At 37.2% G+C, this 20,398-nt stretch overlaps 1 protein-coding gene across 2 annotated transcripts in view; it reads left to right on the top strand.

Annotated features, from left to right (window-relative positions):
• Positions 1 to 9,880: 9,880 nt before the first annotated feature.
• Ltn1 (listerin E3 ubiquitin protein ligase 1) overlaps positions 9,881 to 20,398 on the top strand; it is a 47,620-nt gene continuing 37,102 nt past the window's right edge. For both annotated transcript variants that reach the window (XM_077795380.1, XM_026396152.2), the window contains exons 1-5: positions 9,881 to 9,983; positions 15,774 to 15,977; positions 16,601 to 16,699; positions 17,347 to 17,577; positions 19,999 to 20,051. In XM_077795380.1, coding sequence (XP_077651506.1) covers positions 9,942 to 9,983; positions 15,774 to 15,977; positions 16,601 to 16,699; positions 17,347 to 17,577; positions 19,999 to 20,051 — 629 coding nt within the window. In that variant the 5' untranslated portion in view covers positions 9,881 to 9,941. The remainder of the gene's footprint in view (positions 9,984 to 15,773; positions 15,978 to 16,600; positions 16,700 to 17,346; positions 17,578 to 19,998; positions 20,052 to 20,398) is intronic.

Raw genomic sequence — 20,398 nt, 5'->3', positions numbered from 1 at the left:
TATGATTAAACAAATTATAAACGTTTCATGACATTAAATATTTTTCAACAACATGTTAAAAGACTTGTCTGAGTGTTTTGTAGTTGGTTTCAGCAGTTCACTGTTTTGATTATGAAGTCATAACATTTTCCGGGGTTTGGGTTTTTTTTTTTCCCCCATCAACAAAGTAACTGTGAGCATTCATTATTATCTCTCCAGATTGCATTTGTAGAAGTGGAAACTCACAGTGAAGTCTGTATTTTAATCTCCAAGTTCCCCTTGTAAAAGTTTGAGAAATGAAAATTAAAATGCTTCTGAAATTTTCTTTGTCCCAGATTATTACCAAATTGGATTGTTATTTTGCTAATATAACAGATAAAAAAGTACATATTGTCCCTATGTTGTCTTCATTTAACTTTTAATGTGGTTTTAATTTTTTCATATGTATAATGGTCTATTACATTTATTTTTGCCATGCATTGTCTGTTTATGCCTTCCTTATTTTTACTGTAGAAGTATCCTTAAAATATTAGTAGTTTAATACTAACATTAAAATAGTAAGCACACCTGTAATCCGAGTGGCTCGGGAGTCTGAGACAAGAGGATCGCGAGTTAAAATATATATATATATTTACGGTTTTCTGCCTTTGAAGCTTTGGCTGGGAAAAAGTTCCCTGCCCCAGAACAATTTGAATAAGTACCTATACAATCTTATAATACTTTAATTTTTGTTTTAAAATAACTTATCGTGGGGCTGGGGATGTGGCTCAAGAGGTAGCGTGTTTGCCTGGCATGCACCGGGCTGGGTTCCATCCTCAACACCACATAAAAATAAAAATATATTGTGTCCATCTAAAAAAACCCTAAAAAATAAATATTTTAAAGATATTTTAAATATCTTGTTGTGAAATAGATATGTAACATTCAACCTATTTACGTTACTATGATATATTCACCTTGCACAAAAAGGTAAAAAAAAAATTAAAAAGCAGAACAATGAGTAACAACATTCTTACCATCCATTTACAAAATGAAACTTTACATTGTAGTTGAAGTCCATTTGTGTACTTTTGTTGTTTGCAATCCTGTTTCTTGGTGGTCCTAACCCCTACCATAAATGTGTAACATTCCCATAAATATCTGTGTATACTTTTATGACATGTATCTCTGCACAGTATTTGTGGCTTCACTTTTAATAGTCATTTTAGAGTGTGACATGAAATAGGTATTTAAATTATTTTCTCAAAAGGAAACTGTTGTTTCAGTGAAGTTTACTGGATAATCCTAGTTCTTCAGAGATTTAAGATACCACTTTTTTCAGAACCTGGATATGGATTTATTTCTGGATTTGTCACATGATTTCATTCCTTATTCCTTGACAAACTTTTAGGACAGTTATGGCATTGTTTCACATTTTAAATCTTGGTGGGGGCTGGGGATATGGCTCAAGCGGTAGCGTGCTTGCCTGGCATGCGTGCCGCCCAGGTTCGATCCTCAGCACCACATACAAACAAAGATGTTGTGTCCGCCAAAAACTAAAAAATAAATATTAAAAAAAAGAAAAAAAATCTTGGTGGGATGAATCATTGTTATGCTTGCTATTCAAAGTATTTTACTTATTCTTTCATGCATATTCATTTAGATGACTTTTCAGAATAGTTTTTGGTATCTAAAAACCAAAATTTACTGAGAATTCAGTTGGAAGTACATACCTTTTATCTCTATTGTGACCTTTTATTTTATTTTATTTTTTGGGGGGGACCTTTAACCACAAGCCTTGCCACTTTAGTCAAAGTTAGAATAAATGTTTGTAGGCTTCTTCTTGTAGGTACCTTCTATGTTGTTATAATTTTTAGGTTCTTTGTATTTAATAATTATCTTTAGATCTTTTATTTTAGACCTGTTTTATTAACCTCAAATATAGGTAGAGTTTTCCAATTGGACAAATTTAGTGTCTTTTACAAAAATATTCATTTGATCCTCCCTTTTTTTAGTCATTTATTTTTTATTTGGAGCCAGGGATTGAACCCAATGCCTCACATGTGCTAGGCAATTGCTCTACCACTAAACCACAACCACGGCCCCCTCCCTTATTTTTATTCTTGCAGATAAACTTTTAAATCATCTTTTCAAAGCTCATTAAGACTTTGTTTTACATTAAAGTTACGGGTATTTTGATTTGAATTACAAAATACTAACAGCTAATATCCGTTAAATGCTTTCTATCCTTATACAAAATTCTTTTAAGGGACTCTCATTTATCTTTACCATGGTTTTGGTTTGTTTGTTTGTTCCGTGGTGCTGGGATGGTTCTACAATTGATCTACAACCCAGCATCCTTATTGTTCTTATAAGAGACAGTGTTTCACTCCACCATGTGGCCAGCACAATGGTTTCATTAATGAGGTTCTTGGCATAAAAGTTAGCTAGCAGAGATCGAAATAAAACACACAGACTCAGTTACCTTATTTCTATTGCCAGGTCCGAGACGGCTCCCCTCTCTGGTTCCCACCTCTAACCGCCTGGCAGGGCAGCAAGGATTACTCAGGGCTAGCAGGAGAGAGAGAGAGAGAGAGAGAGAGAGAGAGAGAGAGAGAGAGAGAGAGAGAGCACGCCAGGGAGTAGCCTTTTATTGGGGAACAAGAAATTCAGGGGAAAATTCCATCCAATGAAGGTTGAGGGGGCGGGAGCACTCCAAGGTCAGGGTCAGTAGTCAGTCACACCCCCACACGGATGGGTTCTCTCATCAGGAGAGGGCCGGGAAAGTTCCGACACAGCCAGAACACCTCAGACCCAAACCGAGAGTCGCCCAGTCACGTGGGAGAATGGCTCCCCACATTTCTCTAAATGATCTCTTATTTAAAAATGGTATTTAGAGAACAATCTGTGTATTGTGGGTGCTCATTACCACTGGGTTTTTCATTATTTTTAGGTAAATTCAAAAAACAGATTTGGAAGTACTATTTTTAAAGATCTATATGTGTCCACATACACAATGAGTTCATACTGATACTTCCACTTAAAATGTATACATATAATTTTAAACCTCTTTGATTTTATATTTGTATTTCCTTTCTCTTTATACCTCAAAATATTAACATAATTACAAACTATTGACTTCTGCTATAGTTTTGATGAGCATCCCCAAAGGTATACATGTGAAGGCCTGATTCCCAGGTTGGTCCTCTTACAATGGGTATGGACCCTCGAGAGGCAGAGTCTAGTGGGTGGGCCTTAGGTTATTTGGGGGTGTTTGCTCAAAGGGGATTTTGGAACCTCAGTTTCTCATTCTCTCCTTTTTTTCCCTGTGTGTGTGTGTGTGTGTGTTGCTGGGGATTGAACCCAAGGCCTTATGCACGCAAAGCAAGCATTCTACCAGCTGAGCTATATCCCCAACCCCTCAGTCTCTCGTTCTCTATCTGCTTTCTGGCTCTGAATATAAGCAGAGTTTGCTCCAACAGGCACTTCCTGACATTATCATCCAAGACCCCCACCAGAGGCCCAAAGCAAATGAGGCTTCTCAGACATGAACTGGAACCTACTATGCACTGTGAACTAAATAGACTTGATTTCTTTAAAAGTGATTACCTCAGGGTTTTGTGATCATAACACAAACCTGATTAAATCAGCCTCCAAATCTATGCATTCAACTATTTGAACACAACAAAAATATTTACAATATGATTGTATCTGCAACTAAACATGTACAAGCTTTTTGGGTCATTATTCCATAAAAGATGCAGTATGGCAACTATTTATATAACATTTTCATTGGATTAGGTATTATAAGTAATCTTAACTCTCTCCAGGAATCTTAACTCTACCCAAGAATGGTATGGTGTCCTCAAAACACTAAATACAGAACTATCATATGCTCCAGCAATCCCACTATTGAGTATTTACCCAAAGGAAATGAAATCAACATGTAAAAAAGACACCTGCACTCCCATGTTTTCTGAAGCACTAAGCACAATAAGCCATGACAAGAAAATCAAACGGAATGTCCAGCACTGGAAAAATGGATAAAGAAAATGTGATACGCATACATAATGTAGTAGTAGTATTCAGCCATAGAAAGCATGAAGTTTTGTCATTTGCAACAACATGGATGGACCTGGGAAATAAGTCAGGCACAGAAAGGCAAACTGCACGATCTCACCCTTTGATAAGTGTAATCTAAGAAGTAGATCTCTTGGAATATAAGAGTATAATAGTGGTTAACAGAGACTGGGGATTGTAAGGTGGAGAGGAGTGGGAGAGGCCAGACAATGTGTACAAAGTCATTGTTTGACATGAGAAATGATTTCTGATGCTTGAAGGCACAACAGGATGAACATAGTTAATAATACTGCATTATATATCTCAAAATAGTTAGAACAGAGGAAAAGAAGTGATAAAAGTTTAATATGTTGAATATGCTAATTACTCTGGGTTCATCATTACCTAAGGTATACCTAAATGATAACATTACATTTTGTCTGATGTCATAGCTCTGGGGTAGAAAGCTTATCTAACATATGTGAGGTTCTGGGTACAATCCCAAGCATCACAAATAACAATCACATTGTATCCCATAAACATGCACCATTATTATATGTAAAAAATTTTAAAAGTTATGTGGATTTCTGTCTGTGCAGTGGGCAGTGATTCTAATCCCTACCTCATTTAACAGTAAAGGGTATCTTTACCTCATTTAAGGGTAAATAGATAAAAACAGACATGCTGTGTTGTGCATGGCTGTTTATTCAGGTTGCTGAGCCAGGTGGTGAGGGGATTGGGATAAGACAAACAGACAAACAAATAGAGAAAAAGCTGGGACCTGATGGTTCAGCCATCCCATGATGGGGGAAGATGACCACGAGCAAGCTCACCTTGTTTATTATATAGGTTTAAACATCAAAAGTATTTATTGTGAGAAATTTTCTTCAAAGCAAGCAGAATCAAGGTCATGAGTATGAACAGCCCAATTATGATTATCAGCTTGTGCCCATAAATTTCTATCCCAGAATAGCTGAACTTGGAGTCTGAACTTCAAGGACAATAACTGAATAGCTCCATGGCTGGCACAAAACCTCCTACTGAATAGAACATCACCATAGCAACTGGGCTATCTTGATCAGCACCTTCATTGAGCGTTCTCCAGAGGGGTATTACCTCTGTCACAGAACAGTTCAGGACTCATAATTCAGGTTACACACACACACACACACACACACACACACACACATTCAAGTGTACAATTTATGAATATATTTCCTTTTTTATTCTTTCTTAAATAAAAGAATTATATACACATTGTTCTCTATTTTCATTTAATAATATGAGGATCACTCCATAGCAGTATGTGGACATATTCCTCTCTTCCTTTCCTTGCAAGCCAATTAATAAATATTATATATTATGTTATATGTATAAATACATGAAAAAACTTCATATTCACATATTTCATTACGTGAGATATCGTATTTTCTCAGATGGTATTTAATTCATAAATATTTGTGTTGTTTCAGGCGGGTATGTATTAATGACACAAGTGCTTACTTACCATGTGTGAGGTCCTGAATTCAATCCCCAGTACAACCAAAAGATTTATGTTGTTCTAGAATTTTTACCTAGAAACAGTGCTGCAATAACTAGGCTTGGATGTTCATTTTCCCCACATTTTTGTCCAAGCATCTTTAATATTTCCTTTTTAGCAAAATTGTATAAGAATTATGATTGAAGATGAAAGAAAGTTTTGTGGATGCAGATGATATTTAGTAAATTTGACAATCACTATGACATGATAACCATCCATTGGAATAGACACATTGAAATATTCACATGATTTTAGAAGCACCCTGATGAGCTAGCAATTGACTTTAGTGATAAATCACAGGGGAGGTCAGAAAAGTCATAGGAAAGTGGTAAGGGCAGTGGAGGAAAACTTTAGAGGGATTAGGGATGCCACTGGATATTAACTGATATAGGAGTATCTTTCTATTCTAACTGCAAAGTAGCTGAACAGTGCATACTTATTGAATATCAGGTCTATTTATGTTCACTGTTGGAAAAACATGGAACATCATCTCATAGTTTCCTTACACTGTATAACTGGAGTGAAGGTCGTCTGCTAAAGTCAAGGAAGTAGATAGGAAAGTCAGAATTTTGAGGAAGTGGTAAAATAATTGTTAGAAGTCCTAAAAATTAGAGCAATAGAGTACAATTTTTGACATGTATTGAAGACACAAATGAGTCTTGGGATCTGAATTCAAAACTTCTATTGATTAAATTGCTTTTTTAGCTAGTGTTCAACTTAATTGATAAAGAACCTGATAAAAGATAATTGGCTTTCTGTAGTGTTTGGTTTTCCCAAATGAACAGGCTACAAACAGGTGGACTCTCTTATTCATGGTATTGTTAAGAGTAATTGATTTGAAGGATAACAAAATCTAATTTAATCAATTTTGTTAGCTTTCTATCAAAATTTCTATGCCTGAGATAATCAACCAAAAAGAAGAAAATATTTATTTTGGCTCATAGTTTTATTTTATTTTTAAAGAGAGAGAGAGAGAGAGAGAGAGAGAGAGAGAGAGAGAGAGAGAGAGAGAGAGAGAATTTTACTACTTACTTTTTTTAACTTTCAGTCGACACAACATTTTTGTTTGTATGTGGTGCTGAGGATCGAACCCGGGCCGCACGCATGCCAGCCGAGTGTGCTACTGCAAGAGCCACATCCCCAGCCCTTGGCTCATAGTTTTAAAGGCTTCAGTCCATGGTTGCCTGGCTCCCTCGCTTTGGGCCTTCAGTTAGGCAGACCATCATGGTGGAGAGGACATGATGGAACAAACTTGCTTAATTCATGAAGCCAAAAGAGGAAAGAGTGAGCCCAGTATGCCCACCAAGAGCATGCTTCCAATGACCTAACTTCCCCCCATTGGGCCCCCACCTTCTAAAGATTCTACCACTTCCCCGTAGTGCCATCAGCTTGGGACCAGTCTTCAACACATGAGCTATTGGGGGAGGTTTAAGATCCAAACCATAACAAGGTAAGTAAAGAAGGAAATAAATAGAGTCTTTAGAGTTATAGGAAAATTGTAAGAACTAATGCAAGGTCAAGGTTGGTTTGAATAATGTCTATATGGAAATAGTTAAATAAGGAATTTGAAAAGAAGAAATTATAGTCCAAGAGCAGGGTGAAATTGGGGCTAGAGAAATTTATGTATTAATATAAGGATAAACTTTGGAATGGGAAAAAGGAAGGATGTAGAGGGGAGAGGTCATAGGGGCAGGATAGGTGGTGGAATGAGATGGACATCATTACTCTAGGTACATGAATGATTGTATGATAGTGAGACTCTATATTGTGTACAACCAGAAAATTGAAATATTGTTCTCCATTTATGTACATTGATTTGAAATGCATTCTTCTGTCATGTACAACTAAGTTGAACAAATAAAAAAAATTAGGATAAAACCATGGTGGTTGATGAAGAAGAATGGAAAAAAAAGATAGGAAAGATGAAGACTTGAATCACTAAGAGGTCAGGAAAGTGATCTCTATTCCACATACTTATTTAGGACTTAAAAAAGACCAACAAGGATATTTGGAATTAGTTTGGAAAGACCAAATACCAAATCTTTTTTTTTAATGCTATTCAAATCTTCTTATTTTTTTAGTTGTTAATGGACTTTTATTTTATTTATTTATTTATATGTGGTGCTGAGAATCGAATGCCTCACACTTGCTAGGCATGTGCTCTACCACTGAGTCACAAGGAGAATATATTCATGTATTAATTGTGTGATTGTAAACAAATTCAAGCCAGGTATGGTGATGCAGGCCTGTAATCTCAGCAACTCTGGAGATTGTGTCAGGATAGAAAATTCAAGGCCTTTCTAGGCAGTTTAGTGAGGGGACGATATGGAGAATAAGTCCAAGGATATTTCCCCTATCTGAAGCTCTTCTTCCACCCACCTTGTAGGGGTAAAATCAAAGCTTTTGTCATTTAAAACACCAGGCCTCAGCCAGAGTGGAGGAACACAAAAGGAATTTATATCTGACTGGCAGCTGACACCCAATTCTAGTGGATGAGCTGACTTCAATACAATGGACCCCAGGAACTACCCTACTATCCCACTGTCTCCATGGGCAAAAGTGCGATTCATGCAATCAATGCTTTATTCACTCAAATAAAACCGTATGGTTGGGCTTTGAAGACCCAAGAAGGGGGCACTATTTGCTCTTTTGAGTTTAGGAGAGGGGCTCTATGGAGTAGTACTAAGACCTTTGAAGACAGTGCTACCTGATTGCTCACTGGTCCCTTTGAGAAGGGCAATAAAGTCCATTCTGAGATTGTTGGAGAAATCTACTGCTGGCTAAAGCAAATGCTGCTCCTAGGGTAAAGGGCTGTTACTGGAATTGTAATGCCAGATTTGTGGGACCCAATAGACCTCCAGGAGCCGAATCCAATGCAATCACACAAGAGTCTTTATTGCAAGCTCCAGCCTCAACTCAACCGTTTCTGATGCAGTGGTACCAAGGAGTGAGTCCCGGCCCTTAGTTCAGTGAGGATTTCTAGGTTTTTTGGGGGTACTCGATGCGTCACAACATCACACAGCAAATCATTTCATACCACAGGAAAATCAAACAACTCTCAACATTGATTAGCACATTCATTGGTGGGAACAAATCGGGTAAGGGAACAAGTGGTGGATTCCTTTTGACTGATTGGTTTAGGCTGTGAGGGGTTGCAAGAGTATATATGCTAAACTTGCAGGTTTGTTTAATCATGTTATCAATCATACTCTAGGAGGGTCACCTGACATTTTAGATATTTTCCCTGGTCCAAATTAGGCCTCGAGCATTCTTTTGGTCTTTTCAGGAACTTGCATTTGCTGAGTCAAGGACATCTGGAGTCTGGTACCAAAATGACTCAGCAGGATAGCTATGTGCCTAAAAAAAACGGGTTTTCCAAGGACAAGGGTCACCACTCCCCCCTTTGGACAGGCCCTGCTCTGAGACAGAGGCTTGTTTCTCAAAAATAGAGTTACATCAGTTTCTCAGAATGATGCTAACAATGGAGCAAGGTCTTCTCCTTCCTCTTGTCTTCTGTCTTTCTCCAGTGAAGGGATTCTAACGGGAAGATAGATGAATAAAAAGAGAAACAGTTTGCAGAGCCCTGTCATCATTAAGTAGAAAGGTGAGTGTGTGGACAAGACAGGCAACATCTACCACACAAGTGTTTATGATTTTCTAATGTGATTCTGAGAAGCAAAGCAGTACGTCACAGGACCTGTACATATCATACATTAGTGGAGACTGCCGTGCTACCTTCTTTTCTAAAAACTGCACCTAACATTTTCAATATGGAAAAAAGGAAGAATAACGTCTAGACCAGTACTCAAATTTTTACAAGAATGGGAAACATGTTAAAATTCAAATCTGGTTCACTAGATCCAAGGTGGGCTTGAGCGTTGAAACACACAGGTGTTGCCAATGATTGCATCACTTCAAAAACCTAGCACCTTCCTAGCTTTGCACAGCCACTACAATATCATTTCTTCCATATTTTTAAATCGGTGCCTTACAGTTGTACTACTATATTATTTTATTGATACCGTTATGTGAAACTCACGCTCTACAGTTCAGAACAACATCCTAGCGAGCAACTCTAGCCCCTGAAAGCACGGAAGACAGGATTTGGCGCCACGGGTCCAAAGCTTGGCTTCCTATTGGCCAGTAGTGACGAAACGCAGGCAGGCGTGACTTTAATTGTGGCGACCCTGGCAACGGACATTCAGAAACTCAGCTGGAGTCGGGAGCGGAAGTGGGGCGGCAGGAGGGCGGGGTGGGAGGCGGAAGGGGAGGGTCGGGGGAAGTTGTTACTGTAGGCCCCCTTCCGGCACAAGAGACCGGAAGTTGTGGCCCGGCCGTGTCAACCTCGGGGCTGCAGATTGAGAGTGCGGCTGCTACAGCGATCATGGGCGGGAAGAACAAGCAGCGGACCAAGGGGAATCTGAGGGTGAGTGCAGGTTGGCCTGGCCGACTGGGGAGGCTGCGCCTCGCCGCCTGTGGCTCCGCCGGGCGCGTAGCCTGAGGGTGTCTGGAGCGTGGCTGTGGGGAGGCGTGTGTTTCCGTGTCGAGTGTGACCTCTCTGTTGTGAGTCCCTGAGGGCGGGATGGGCTGTCTTTGAGCAGATTGGGCAATCGTGAGAGAAAAGATGTTCGCTGCTAGAGCGTGCACGGTTTTCACTGAGAAATGGTTCAGTGTCAGCTTCAACTGGAAGGTTACCTGGCCGAGGTATCTGGCGGCGGGGCTGGGGGCTGGGAGGTAGAGTTGGGTGGGAGGAAATTACCTTGAGCTTGGCTTGCGAGATACCTCGGACCATGTCCTTCCTTTGCTCAGAAGCCTGAAGTGGCTCCGCTCGTGTCTCCGGATAAAGGTGAGTGGCCTTAGGTGGTATACATGGTTTATGGGCGGCTTTCTCCGCTTTCTGTTGCTTCTTTCCCATCCAGCCTCATCCCCAACTCCCTCCTCTTAGCTCACTTCATCTGTCTGCGCTGACCTCACTGTGCCTTGGCCTTGCCTGGCAGGTTCCCAGTGCTCTTCTGTTAGGTGGCTCCAGATTTTCCTCTAGACATTTCAGTGATGTCAATGAAATCTCCCGTGGTCGACCTATTTTAAATCTAAATACTGTCCCCTATTCCCTGTTTTTCTTTCCTACGTTTACTCTGGATGTATGACTTTTAACATACTACGTAATTTACTGACTTACTTCACTGGAATGTAAAAATAGTTCTTTTTACTTGTTGATGGACTTTTACTTTATTCACTTATTTCCCTATGGGGTGCTGAGATTCTAACCCAGTGCCTCACACACGTGGGGCAAGCGCTCTACCACTGAGCCACAACCCCAGCCCACTAGAATGTAAATATTTTGAAGGCAAGTGTTTTTATATGCTACTTCTGTTGCTCTTATCCTTAGGGATGTAACAATGTTACAATTTATGATGCACAATGTGTTATGTCCAGTTTTATGGAAAGGCCCTTCTTCTGTTTGGATTCAGTTAATTTTGATGTTGAAGTTGTATTTATTTAGATCTGTCACTTAAGGCTGTTTTGGAAGATAATATCAAAAATTGTAGTAACTTACTTTAAGTACTGTGCTAAGTACTTTACTTGGATTTTCACTTAATGATTTATCTTGTAAAACATTTGTCAATATTTTTGAAAAGTTCTCAATATGAGCAAAGGTTGCAAGAATATTAGAACAACAATCTGTATGTGTTTTACCTGGATTCACCAATTGTTAGCATTTGGTCACATTTGCTTTTAGTCTCAATTTATGTATTTTGCTGAACCTTAGGAGAGTTAGTTGCAGAAATTGGTTCCTTTTTTATTGTTTTATATATGACAGTGGAATGCATTACAATTCTTATTACACATATAGAGCACAATTTTTCATATCTCTGGTTGTATACAAAGTATAGTCACACCAATTTGTGTCTTCATACGTGTACTTTGGATAATAATGATCATCCCATTCCACCATCATTTCAAAATTGGGTTCTTTAATTCCTAAGTACTTTAGGATGTATTTTCTAAAAACAAATGCCTTTCTTCATAATTGAGAGCAATTATAACATGCAGAAATTTTAATTTTGGTATAACACTCTAAAAATTGGCCATGTATTCACATTCTGTACTCATCTCAGTAGTGTTCTCTATAATCTTTATTTTCTTGTTTAAAAGATAAGTCATTTGAAAACCATGTTCTCTTGATCTGGAGAGTTTTGCCAGTGGTTCCCTGCCTTCCCCTGCTACTGGGGAAGCATTCAGAACTTGGAAGAGTCTGGGTGAATGTTTTTGCTTAATTTAGATTTTCTAATGGTTTCCATATGATTTGAAACAGTTTTTGACAGAAATGCTTCAAAGTTGATACATCTTTTTCAGTGCATCTCACTAGGGCACATGACTTTTGTTTGTCCCATTACTAATGGTACTTGTTTAATCACTAGGTTAAGGTGTAACCTCCACTATAAAGTTATCTTTTTCCAGGGCTGGGGTTGTGGCTCTGTTAGAGCACTCGCCTAGCACGTTCGAGGCCCTGGGTTTGATCCTCAGCACCACATAAACATAAATATATCAAATAAAGGTAAAAAAATTTAAAAAAAATGCTGATTGATCACTCCATTAAAAAATAAAGTTATCTTTTTCCATTGGCTAAAAACAAATATGAAGAGAGGTCATCTGAGACTGAATGTACTATTCTCCCTCAAACTTTCATTAATGATTTTAGCATCCTTTGACATTACTTGCTGAAATCTCTTATTATTGGATAATAATAATAAGTTTAAAAAAGATAATAAGTTTTAAAAAATTAAGTTTGGGGCTGGGGCTAGGGCTATGGCTCCGTGGTACAGCACTCACCTGGCATGCATGAGGCATTGGGTTTGATCCTCAGCATGACTTAAAAATAAAATAAAGGTATTGTGTCCATCTACAACTAAAATCATAGTATTATCTATCTATATTAAAAATACATAAAAATAAAATAAATGTATTGTGTCCATCTACAACTAAAATAAATCTATCTATATTAAAAAAGTTTGATGTTGACAGGGACTCAAGGAATGGGTTAATTACTCTTGTCTCAAAACTGAGGTTTAGAGACATTAACTTGCCTAAGCCCATGAAGCCAGGAATTGTCAGAGTTTAGAATTGAACTTTAGAGTGACATTCATTTAACAGAAAATTGAGTATTGCATGCCCTTTATGCAAAGATGATAGAAAAATGTCTGCTGTTCTTGAACTATTGGTTTGAAGATAGCGACAGATCATAACCAATGTCATAATGTATTAAATAATTATAATACAGTATAAGCAGAAAGCGTGGGAGAACAGAAAAGTATGGTGACTGATCTGAGGGAGATAAATGTTTATTAAATATGAGTGTTTTGAAGGATGAGTAGAAGTTTGACAGGCATTGAAAAGGAAGAGTTTTCAGTTGGAGAAAGGATTTTATATAAAGATTGAATTTTGAAAGGGCAAAGGGCATGTGACATATTCAGGGAACTTGAATTCAATTTGGAACTGGAACATGGACAAGGGCAGCAAAATTAAGAGAAAGGTTTGGATAGAGAGGAGATAAGATTTGGAAAAATTGACATGAACAGATCATGAAAGACTTTTTTTTTCCTATTGGGGTTTGAACCCAGGGTGCTTAATCACTGTGCCACATTCCTTTAAAATTTTTTATTTAAAGACAGGGTCAAACTAAGTTGCTTAGGCCTTTGCTAAGTCGCTGAAGCTGGCTTTAAATTTACAATCCTTGTGCCTCAGTCTCCCCAGATGCTGGGATCACAGGCATGTGACATTGCCACCAGTGTGAAAGATCTTGTAAGACTTCTTTAGTTTGGTCCTTAAACCTAGACTAAGGGTTGTTACCTCAAATACCTGCAGAAGCCAGGCACAAAAGAATGTAGACAGAAGTAGAGACAGGATAAGAAAAATTAATTGCCAAAAATAGAATTAAGGTTCTTAATTTTGATTAAAGTATGTGTATAAGCATCTAACCCACAAAGATTATCGTTGCAATTGTATTTTAAATTCAAAGTAGGGGGGCTGGGGATGTGGCTCAAGCGGTAGCGCGCTCGCCTGGCATGCGTGCGTGCGGCCCGGGTTCGATCCTCAGCACCACATACAAACAAATATGTTGTGTCCGCCGAAAACTAAAAAAAAAAAAGAAAAAAAAATTAAAATTCTCTCTCTCTCCTCTCTCTCTCTCTTAAAAAAAATTCAAAGTAGACATGAGTAAAACATACAATTAGTACTTTAAAAAAATAATGGTTACTTTTAAATTGGAAATTGAAAATATGATACTGTTTATTCTACCCTAGTAATTGTTGTCAGCTTTGGTATTTCAAGTTAGTTTGGAATGTAGCCTTCACTCCTTCAGTGGCAATTAGTCTTATTGTTTTATAATGAAAAACTGTTTACAAATGAAATTATAAGTAACATTCTGATAGCCTATTGTCACTGTATTTAGTTTTCAGCATTTTATTATAATTCATTAATTACCTTTGTACTCTTTATTCATGTACCAATATTGAGAAAACTGAAGTGAATAATATTAGTTCATTTTAATAAAGCTTCAAATATAGAGATTTTTTTTTTGTTGTTGAATTAGTCTTAAATGCTGCAGTTTGGAAAAAAAATGTTATTCAGGCCATGATTTTTATTTCTGATTACTCAGTTTAGATTAGAAAGTAGGCCAGATTATTCCTTGTCAAGTAAGTTTTCCAAAAATGATTTTGCTAGATACGAGTTGTTTGTATCACACATTTGGATATCCCTTTGCAAATATCCCTATAGAGAAGTAGGAAATATAGAAATATAGATGTCGTAATTCCAGTGTAATGTCATCATGGTGGTTGAACTGAGGCATTTTTCCGCTGAAATGATAATGAATAAGTTACTTTCTTTTAAATAGTTCAAATATTTTCTTTTTCTGTAACAACTGTTTAACTTTTAGTACTAAGGGAATACTATATTGTTTATCAGTCAAACCCCTGACCATGGTTCAAACAGAAGAGTATATTTTATATTTTGACCATTGCATTGATCTTTGTATCCATAACAATGTAATATTATCCCAAAGAGGTTAGGTGTTGAGTGTGTGGAAATAAATGTATCTACTCTTGAGGGACTCTATCTAGAAGCAGCTGTCATTAGATCTAGCCCATGGTGATTGCTTAATAAATCTCTGTTGGGCTAGACACAGTGGCACATGCCTGTACTCCCAGTAGCATGCCAGGCTGAGGCAGGAAGATCTCAAGTTTAAGGCCATCCTTAGCAATTTAGTGAGGACCTAAGCAATTTAATGAGACTTTGTCTCAAAATAAATAAAAAGAGGGCTGGGGATGTGGCTCAAGCGGTATCGCGCTCGCCTGGCATGCGTGGGGCACTGGGTTCGATCCTCAGCACCACATAAAAAAATAAAAAAATAAAGATGTTGTGTCCACTGAAAACAAACAAACAAACAAATAAATAAATAAATAAAGGGCTGGGGATGTGGCTCAGAGGCTAAGCACCCCTGGGTTCTATCCCCAGTACTGAAATTAGATAAATAAATACATACCTTTTGAATGAATGGATAAATGAAAAAAATCAGACCCATTTATCATTTAATTTTATATCATTATAAAATGCACATATATGTGAATAAGGGCTATTTATGTGAAAATCTGACCAAAAAACTTGACAAAATAACATTTATGAAAATTTTACCACACGTGATGCATTCTGGTTTTTAAAATTTTATTCTATTCTTTAAAATTCTCAAATGACCCATTATGTTGATACCATAAGCCTCTAATGGATTGTATCCACGGTTTCAAAAACATGGTTCAATGTTCAAAAACATTGAAACCAGGAAATAGTGGGTAGCTTGTAGGATCATTATTGATAAGTTCTTTTTTTTTTTTTTTAAGAGAGAATTTTTATAATTATTTTTTAGTTTTCAGCAGACACAACATCTTTGTTTGTATGTGATGCTGAGGATCGAACCTGGGCCGCACGCATGCCAGACAAGCGCGCTACCACTTGAGCCACATCCCCAACCCTTGATAAGTTCTTGGTGACAGAAATAGTCATCTTTGGGAAACTGTGCAATAGATGAAATCTTAGACTAGGAAAAAAAATTATTCACGAAAATTTGTTCTAATGAGAGTTGTCAAGGAATTATGTAATTAAAATTAAAATTTGAATTCTTCTTAGAATCTGACTTCTTTTTTTCCTATTTTCTTATCAGCCTTCAAACAGTGGCCGAGCTGCAGAACTCCTTGCCAAAGAACAGGGAACGGTGCCTGGATTTATTGGTTTTGGAACATCTCAGAGTGACCTAGGCTATGTTCCTGCTATTCAAGGAGCTGAAGAAATAGACAGTCTTGTAGATTCTGATTTCCGAATGGTGCTTCGGAAACTTTCTAAGAAAGACGTCACAACAAAATTAAAAGCAAGTTTTCTTGTTTTCATAAAATAAACAAAAAACACCTTTTTTTTAAAAAAAAAAAAAAACAACAAAAAACATGTTATGGGCATATCCAGTGCAAAGAAAAATAAATTGTTATTAATTCTTTTATAGTCATATACTTTTTTCTGACATATTGTTGTAAGTTTAGTTAACACTTTCTGGCTTATAAATTAGTTTGTTGCTCTGAAACATTTTAAATTTTTAGAAGTTTGACTATATGTTTTTTACTATTAAGGAATGTAATTTTATCTTTTATTTAAAAATGGAGTCTTACTATATTGCCTAGACTAATCTAGAGCTTCTGGTCTCAAATGATCCTTCTGCCTCAACCCTTTTGAGTAGCTGGGATATAGACAGAGGTATCATTGTGTCCAGCTCAGCACTGTGATTTAAAATTTTTTTTGTTTGTACATTAATTTCTTTAAAAAGCAGCTGAATAGTTTCTACTTTTATAGACTGAAACTACTGTGTATATTAATCCCTATGACATACACAGAAATAATATCTTCTCTCATTACATAAAATAGACTGAGCTTCAGAACAGAATAATCAGTAGCCAATATTACAGTTGTTAATACTTAATGATGTTAATAAATTACTTTTAGGCCATGCAGGAATTTGGAACCATGTGTACAGAGAGAGAGACAGAAATTGTAAAAGGAGTTCTTCCATATTGGCCAAGAATTTTCTGTAAAATTTCACTTGTAAGTATTATGAATTTACTAGTTTATTTTTGTTGTGTATGTGTGTGTGTACACACACATACACACACACACATATATATTTAGGTGAAATCATGGTGACTGTCATTTAAGTGATCCATTATTGGTGAGAGTTATGAAATCTTATGTCAGGATTGTTATGCAGTTTAAATCATGTTGGTTTGAAAGAGTGTTTAGAGTCTGTATTTTCAGAAATTAGATCATTACTAGAGAATGACACAGATACTTTGCAGTTGTAATAAATTTTGGCAGTTATTTTATTTCCTTGTATATTTGCTGCCAAAGAAGGAGAATGAATTACATGATCAGTGCTCAGCTTTGAATCTGTCTTGAATACAATCTTAATCTTACTGGGGAAGGGGAAAAAGGAAACATTAATTATTTTACATAATTTCTGATATAATAAGTCTCAAGTTCTCAACATTTCAAAATAATTTCTCTGTTGTTATTCTGGGTATCAAACCTAGGGCTGTATGTATACAAAACGTATTTTTCCACTGAGCTATACCCTCAAAAATTGATTTTAGTTTGGCTCTGTACACAGGTGAATTCTTAATAATGGGTCATTGTAGCTTAAATAGAAATGTCTGTATTTGTATTTATTTTAAAATGACATGTTTTTTCAATAGGATCATGACCGCCGGGTTCGAGAAGCCACACAGCAAGCTTTTGAAAAACTTATCCTAAAAGTAAAGAAACACTTGGCTCCCTACTTAAAAAGTGTAATGGGATATTGGTTAATGGCTCAGTGTGATACATATACACCAGCCGCATGTGCAGCAAAAGACGCATTTGAAGCAGCTTTCCCTCCAAGCAAGCAGCCTGAAGCCATAGCATTTTGTAAGGATGAAATTACCATTGTAAGTTTTTGGAAACTTTTTCTATTTTTTTCTTAATCATTTAAGGTATCTGTTACAATGACAATTCTCTTACCTGCCATTGTAGGTGTGTCAGGAAAAAAGGTTTTTTTTTTTTTTTTTTGTACCAGAGATTGAACCCAAGTGCCCTTAACCACTGAGCCACATCCCCTGCTCTTTTTGTATATTAGTTTGAGACAGAGTCTTGCTGAATTGCTTAGGACCTTGCTAAATTTCTGAGGCTGGCTTTGAACTCACAATCCTCCTGCCTCAGCCTCCTGAGCCTTGGGATTATAGGCGTGTGCTATCAAGCCTGGCCAGGATAAAAGTTTTATCCTCTAATTTGATCTTAGTCAGCACAGAAGACTTTCATGACCTCAAAGGGTATGGGGATTTCTTTCCACCTGCTGGATGTCCTCGGACTTAATTATGTTCTGATACTGTTTTTTTGGACATAGCTTTAATTGAGGGTTTTTTTTTTTCCCCTAGGGTGAGGATTTGTATCTTCAACCATATTTTCAAAAGGAGTCCTAATCCTTCCATTGCTCCATTTAAAATACAAATGATCAATGTTATGAGCATGAAGTGTCATGGATTTAGACTCTAAGAATTTCAGGATGGGCTGGGGATGTGGCTCAGGCGGTAGCATGCTTGCCTGGCATGCGTGCGGCCCGGGTTCGATCCTCAGCACCACATACCAACAAAGATGTTGTGTCCACCGAGAGCTAGAAAATAAATATTAAAAATTCTCTCTCTCTCTCTCCTCTCTCTCTCTCTTTAAAAAAAAAAAAAAGAATTTCAGGAAAAAAATTTGTGTTTTGGTTTGGTGCTGGGGATGCTTCACAACTGAGCTATATCCCAGGTCTTTTTTATTTTGAACCTTAGGCTGGCCTCCAACTTGGAATCCTCCTGCTTCAGCCTTCTGAGTAGCTAGAATTATATGTGTATACCACTGTGTCTGGAGAAAATGTTTTTTTTTTTTGGGGGGGGGGTGGTGGGGAGACCAGGGAGTGAACTCAGGGATACTCGACCACTGAGCCACATCCCCAGCCCTATTTTGTATTTTATTTAGAGACAGGGTCTAACTGAGTTTCTTAGTGTCTCTCCGTTGCTGAGGCTGGCTTTGAACTTGTGATTCTTCTGTCTCAGCATCCCAAGCTGCTGGGATTACAGGCGTGTGCCACTGTGCCCAGCAAAAATGGTTTTAAAGACAACTGATTTGGCCGTTCATAGGCCTTTCTAAAAATTTTTGATTTTGGCTTTGTTGTGGGTAGATACTTGATCACATGTGGGTTATTTTCTCCATTTTATTTTCCTGTTATTTGTCTCTGCCATAGTTCTTTATAACTATTGGGTTATAACTTTCCCAAGTTCAAAGCCAATTTATTATAGAGCTATTAGGAAAAGGAAGATCAAAATGTCACCATTATAGTTGGATGTGATGTTGAAAGCCTGTAATTGTAGGGATCCAGGAAGACAAGGCAGGAGGATCACTAGCTCTAGACCAGCTTCAGCAATTTAGCAAGGCTCTAAGGAACTTAGCAAGTTGCTAAAAAGAAAAAAAAACAAAACAAAAAACAAATTGGGGCTGGGAACGTAGCTCAGTGTTAAAATGCTCCTGAGTTCAATCCCTAGTACCAAACAAAATATGGAGGGGGGGGCATTATAAAAAATACAACACACTATCTACTACTAACCCTGAGTCATATCATTGGGTTTTGCCATTTTGCCATTATTTCAGCGTATGACCTTGGGCAAGTTCTGTGTTTCCCTATCCTCATCTGTAAAACAGGAATTGTATTTCATGGAGTTGTTATGAGGAGTGATTTTGTTTATGCACAAAATATACCTAAAGCAATACCTGGCATGTGGAAAAGCTCAATAAATGTTAGCTGTTGTTACTGCTGAAAAAGTTGATACTTGAACAGTGGATTCCCTGGTACTGCACACTAGAAGTAGGCAGACTTACCCAACATTTGAAAATCTTAGACCTTCCTATTAGATAAAGCAGAGCACAATGTGTGTTCTCTCTGGGCCAGGAGATTCCTGGAAGGAAGAGGAAAGTAGAGCCTAATTTCTTTCTGAGATTTACTAATTCATTATTACATTGCATTGCTGTGTGCAAGAGAAATAAAGGAACAAGTGACCAAAAATATTTAGTGGAAAATTTCTCTTGATGGGAACTGGAGGTATAGAAAAGGAGTACCTTGTCCTTCTTACCCCAGCAGCTGTCAGCCTTGGAAATTGATAGGAAAAGGGCAATGAGTAAAATTCAGACCTTTTAGTTTTACTACTTGATTTTGCTTAGGTAAGATGAGGTTTATTTATGGGATTTTAAAAAATAAACTTATCTATATTCTCTCTGTTCATCCTTGAAGGTTTAATAAAATCTTAAAGACTCTGGTATTTTTCTCCCATCTATAGGTGCTGCAAGACCATCTTCTAAAAGAAACACCTGATACACTCAGTGACCCACAGTAAGTTGTATTGTTTGTAAGTAACTCATGTTAATGATTTGTTTTACTCATAGATAACCAGATATAATTTCAATATACTATTTTCTAAAAATAAGGAATTCTAAATGCAGAGATGAGAACTTAATATATTGCAAGATACTAGATGCTTTTACTTGCAAGTTGTCTTGCTATTTAATGAGAGCTATCTGGGAGCTGCAGATTTAGTTCTATTAGAAAGAGATATTTATACTAGGAACTGTTTTCTCATTGAATATAGTTGAAGAAACTGTAAGTAGTTCTAAAGTAGTTTTATTGTAAGAGTAATAGAATGTTTTATTTCTTTTTTTTTCTTTTGGTGGTACTGGGGA

Source organism: Urocitellus parryii, chromosome 2 (assembly GCF_045843805.1).
Source record: "Urocitellus parryii isolate mUroPar1 chromosome 2, mUroPar1.hap1, whole genome shotgun sequence".
Lineage (NCBI taxonomy): Eukaryota > Metazoa > Chordata > Mammalia > Rodentia > Sciuridae > Urocitellus > Urocitellus parryii.
This window is presented reverse-complemented; position numbering and strand designations above follow the sequence as displayed.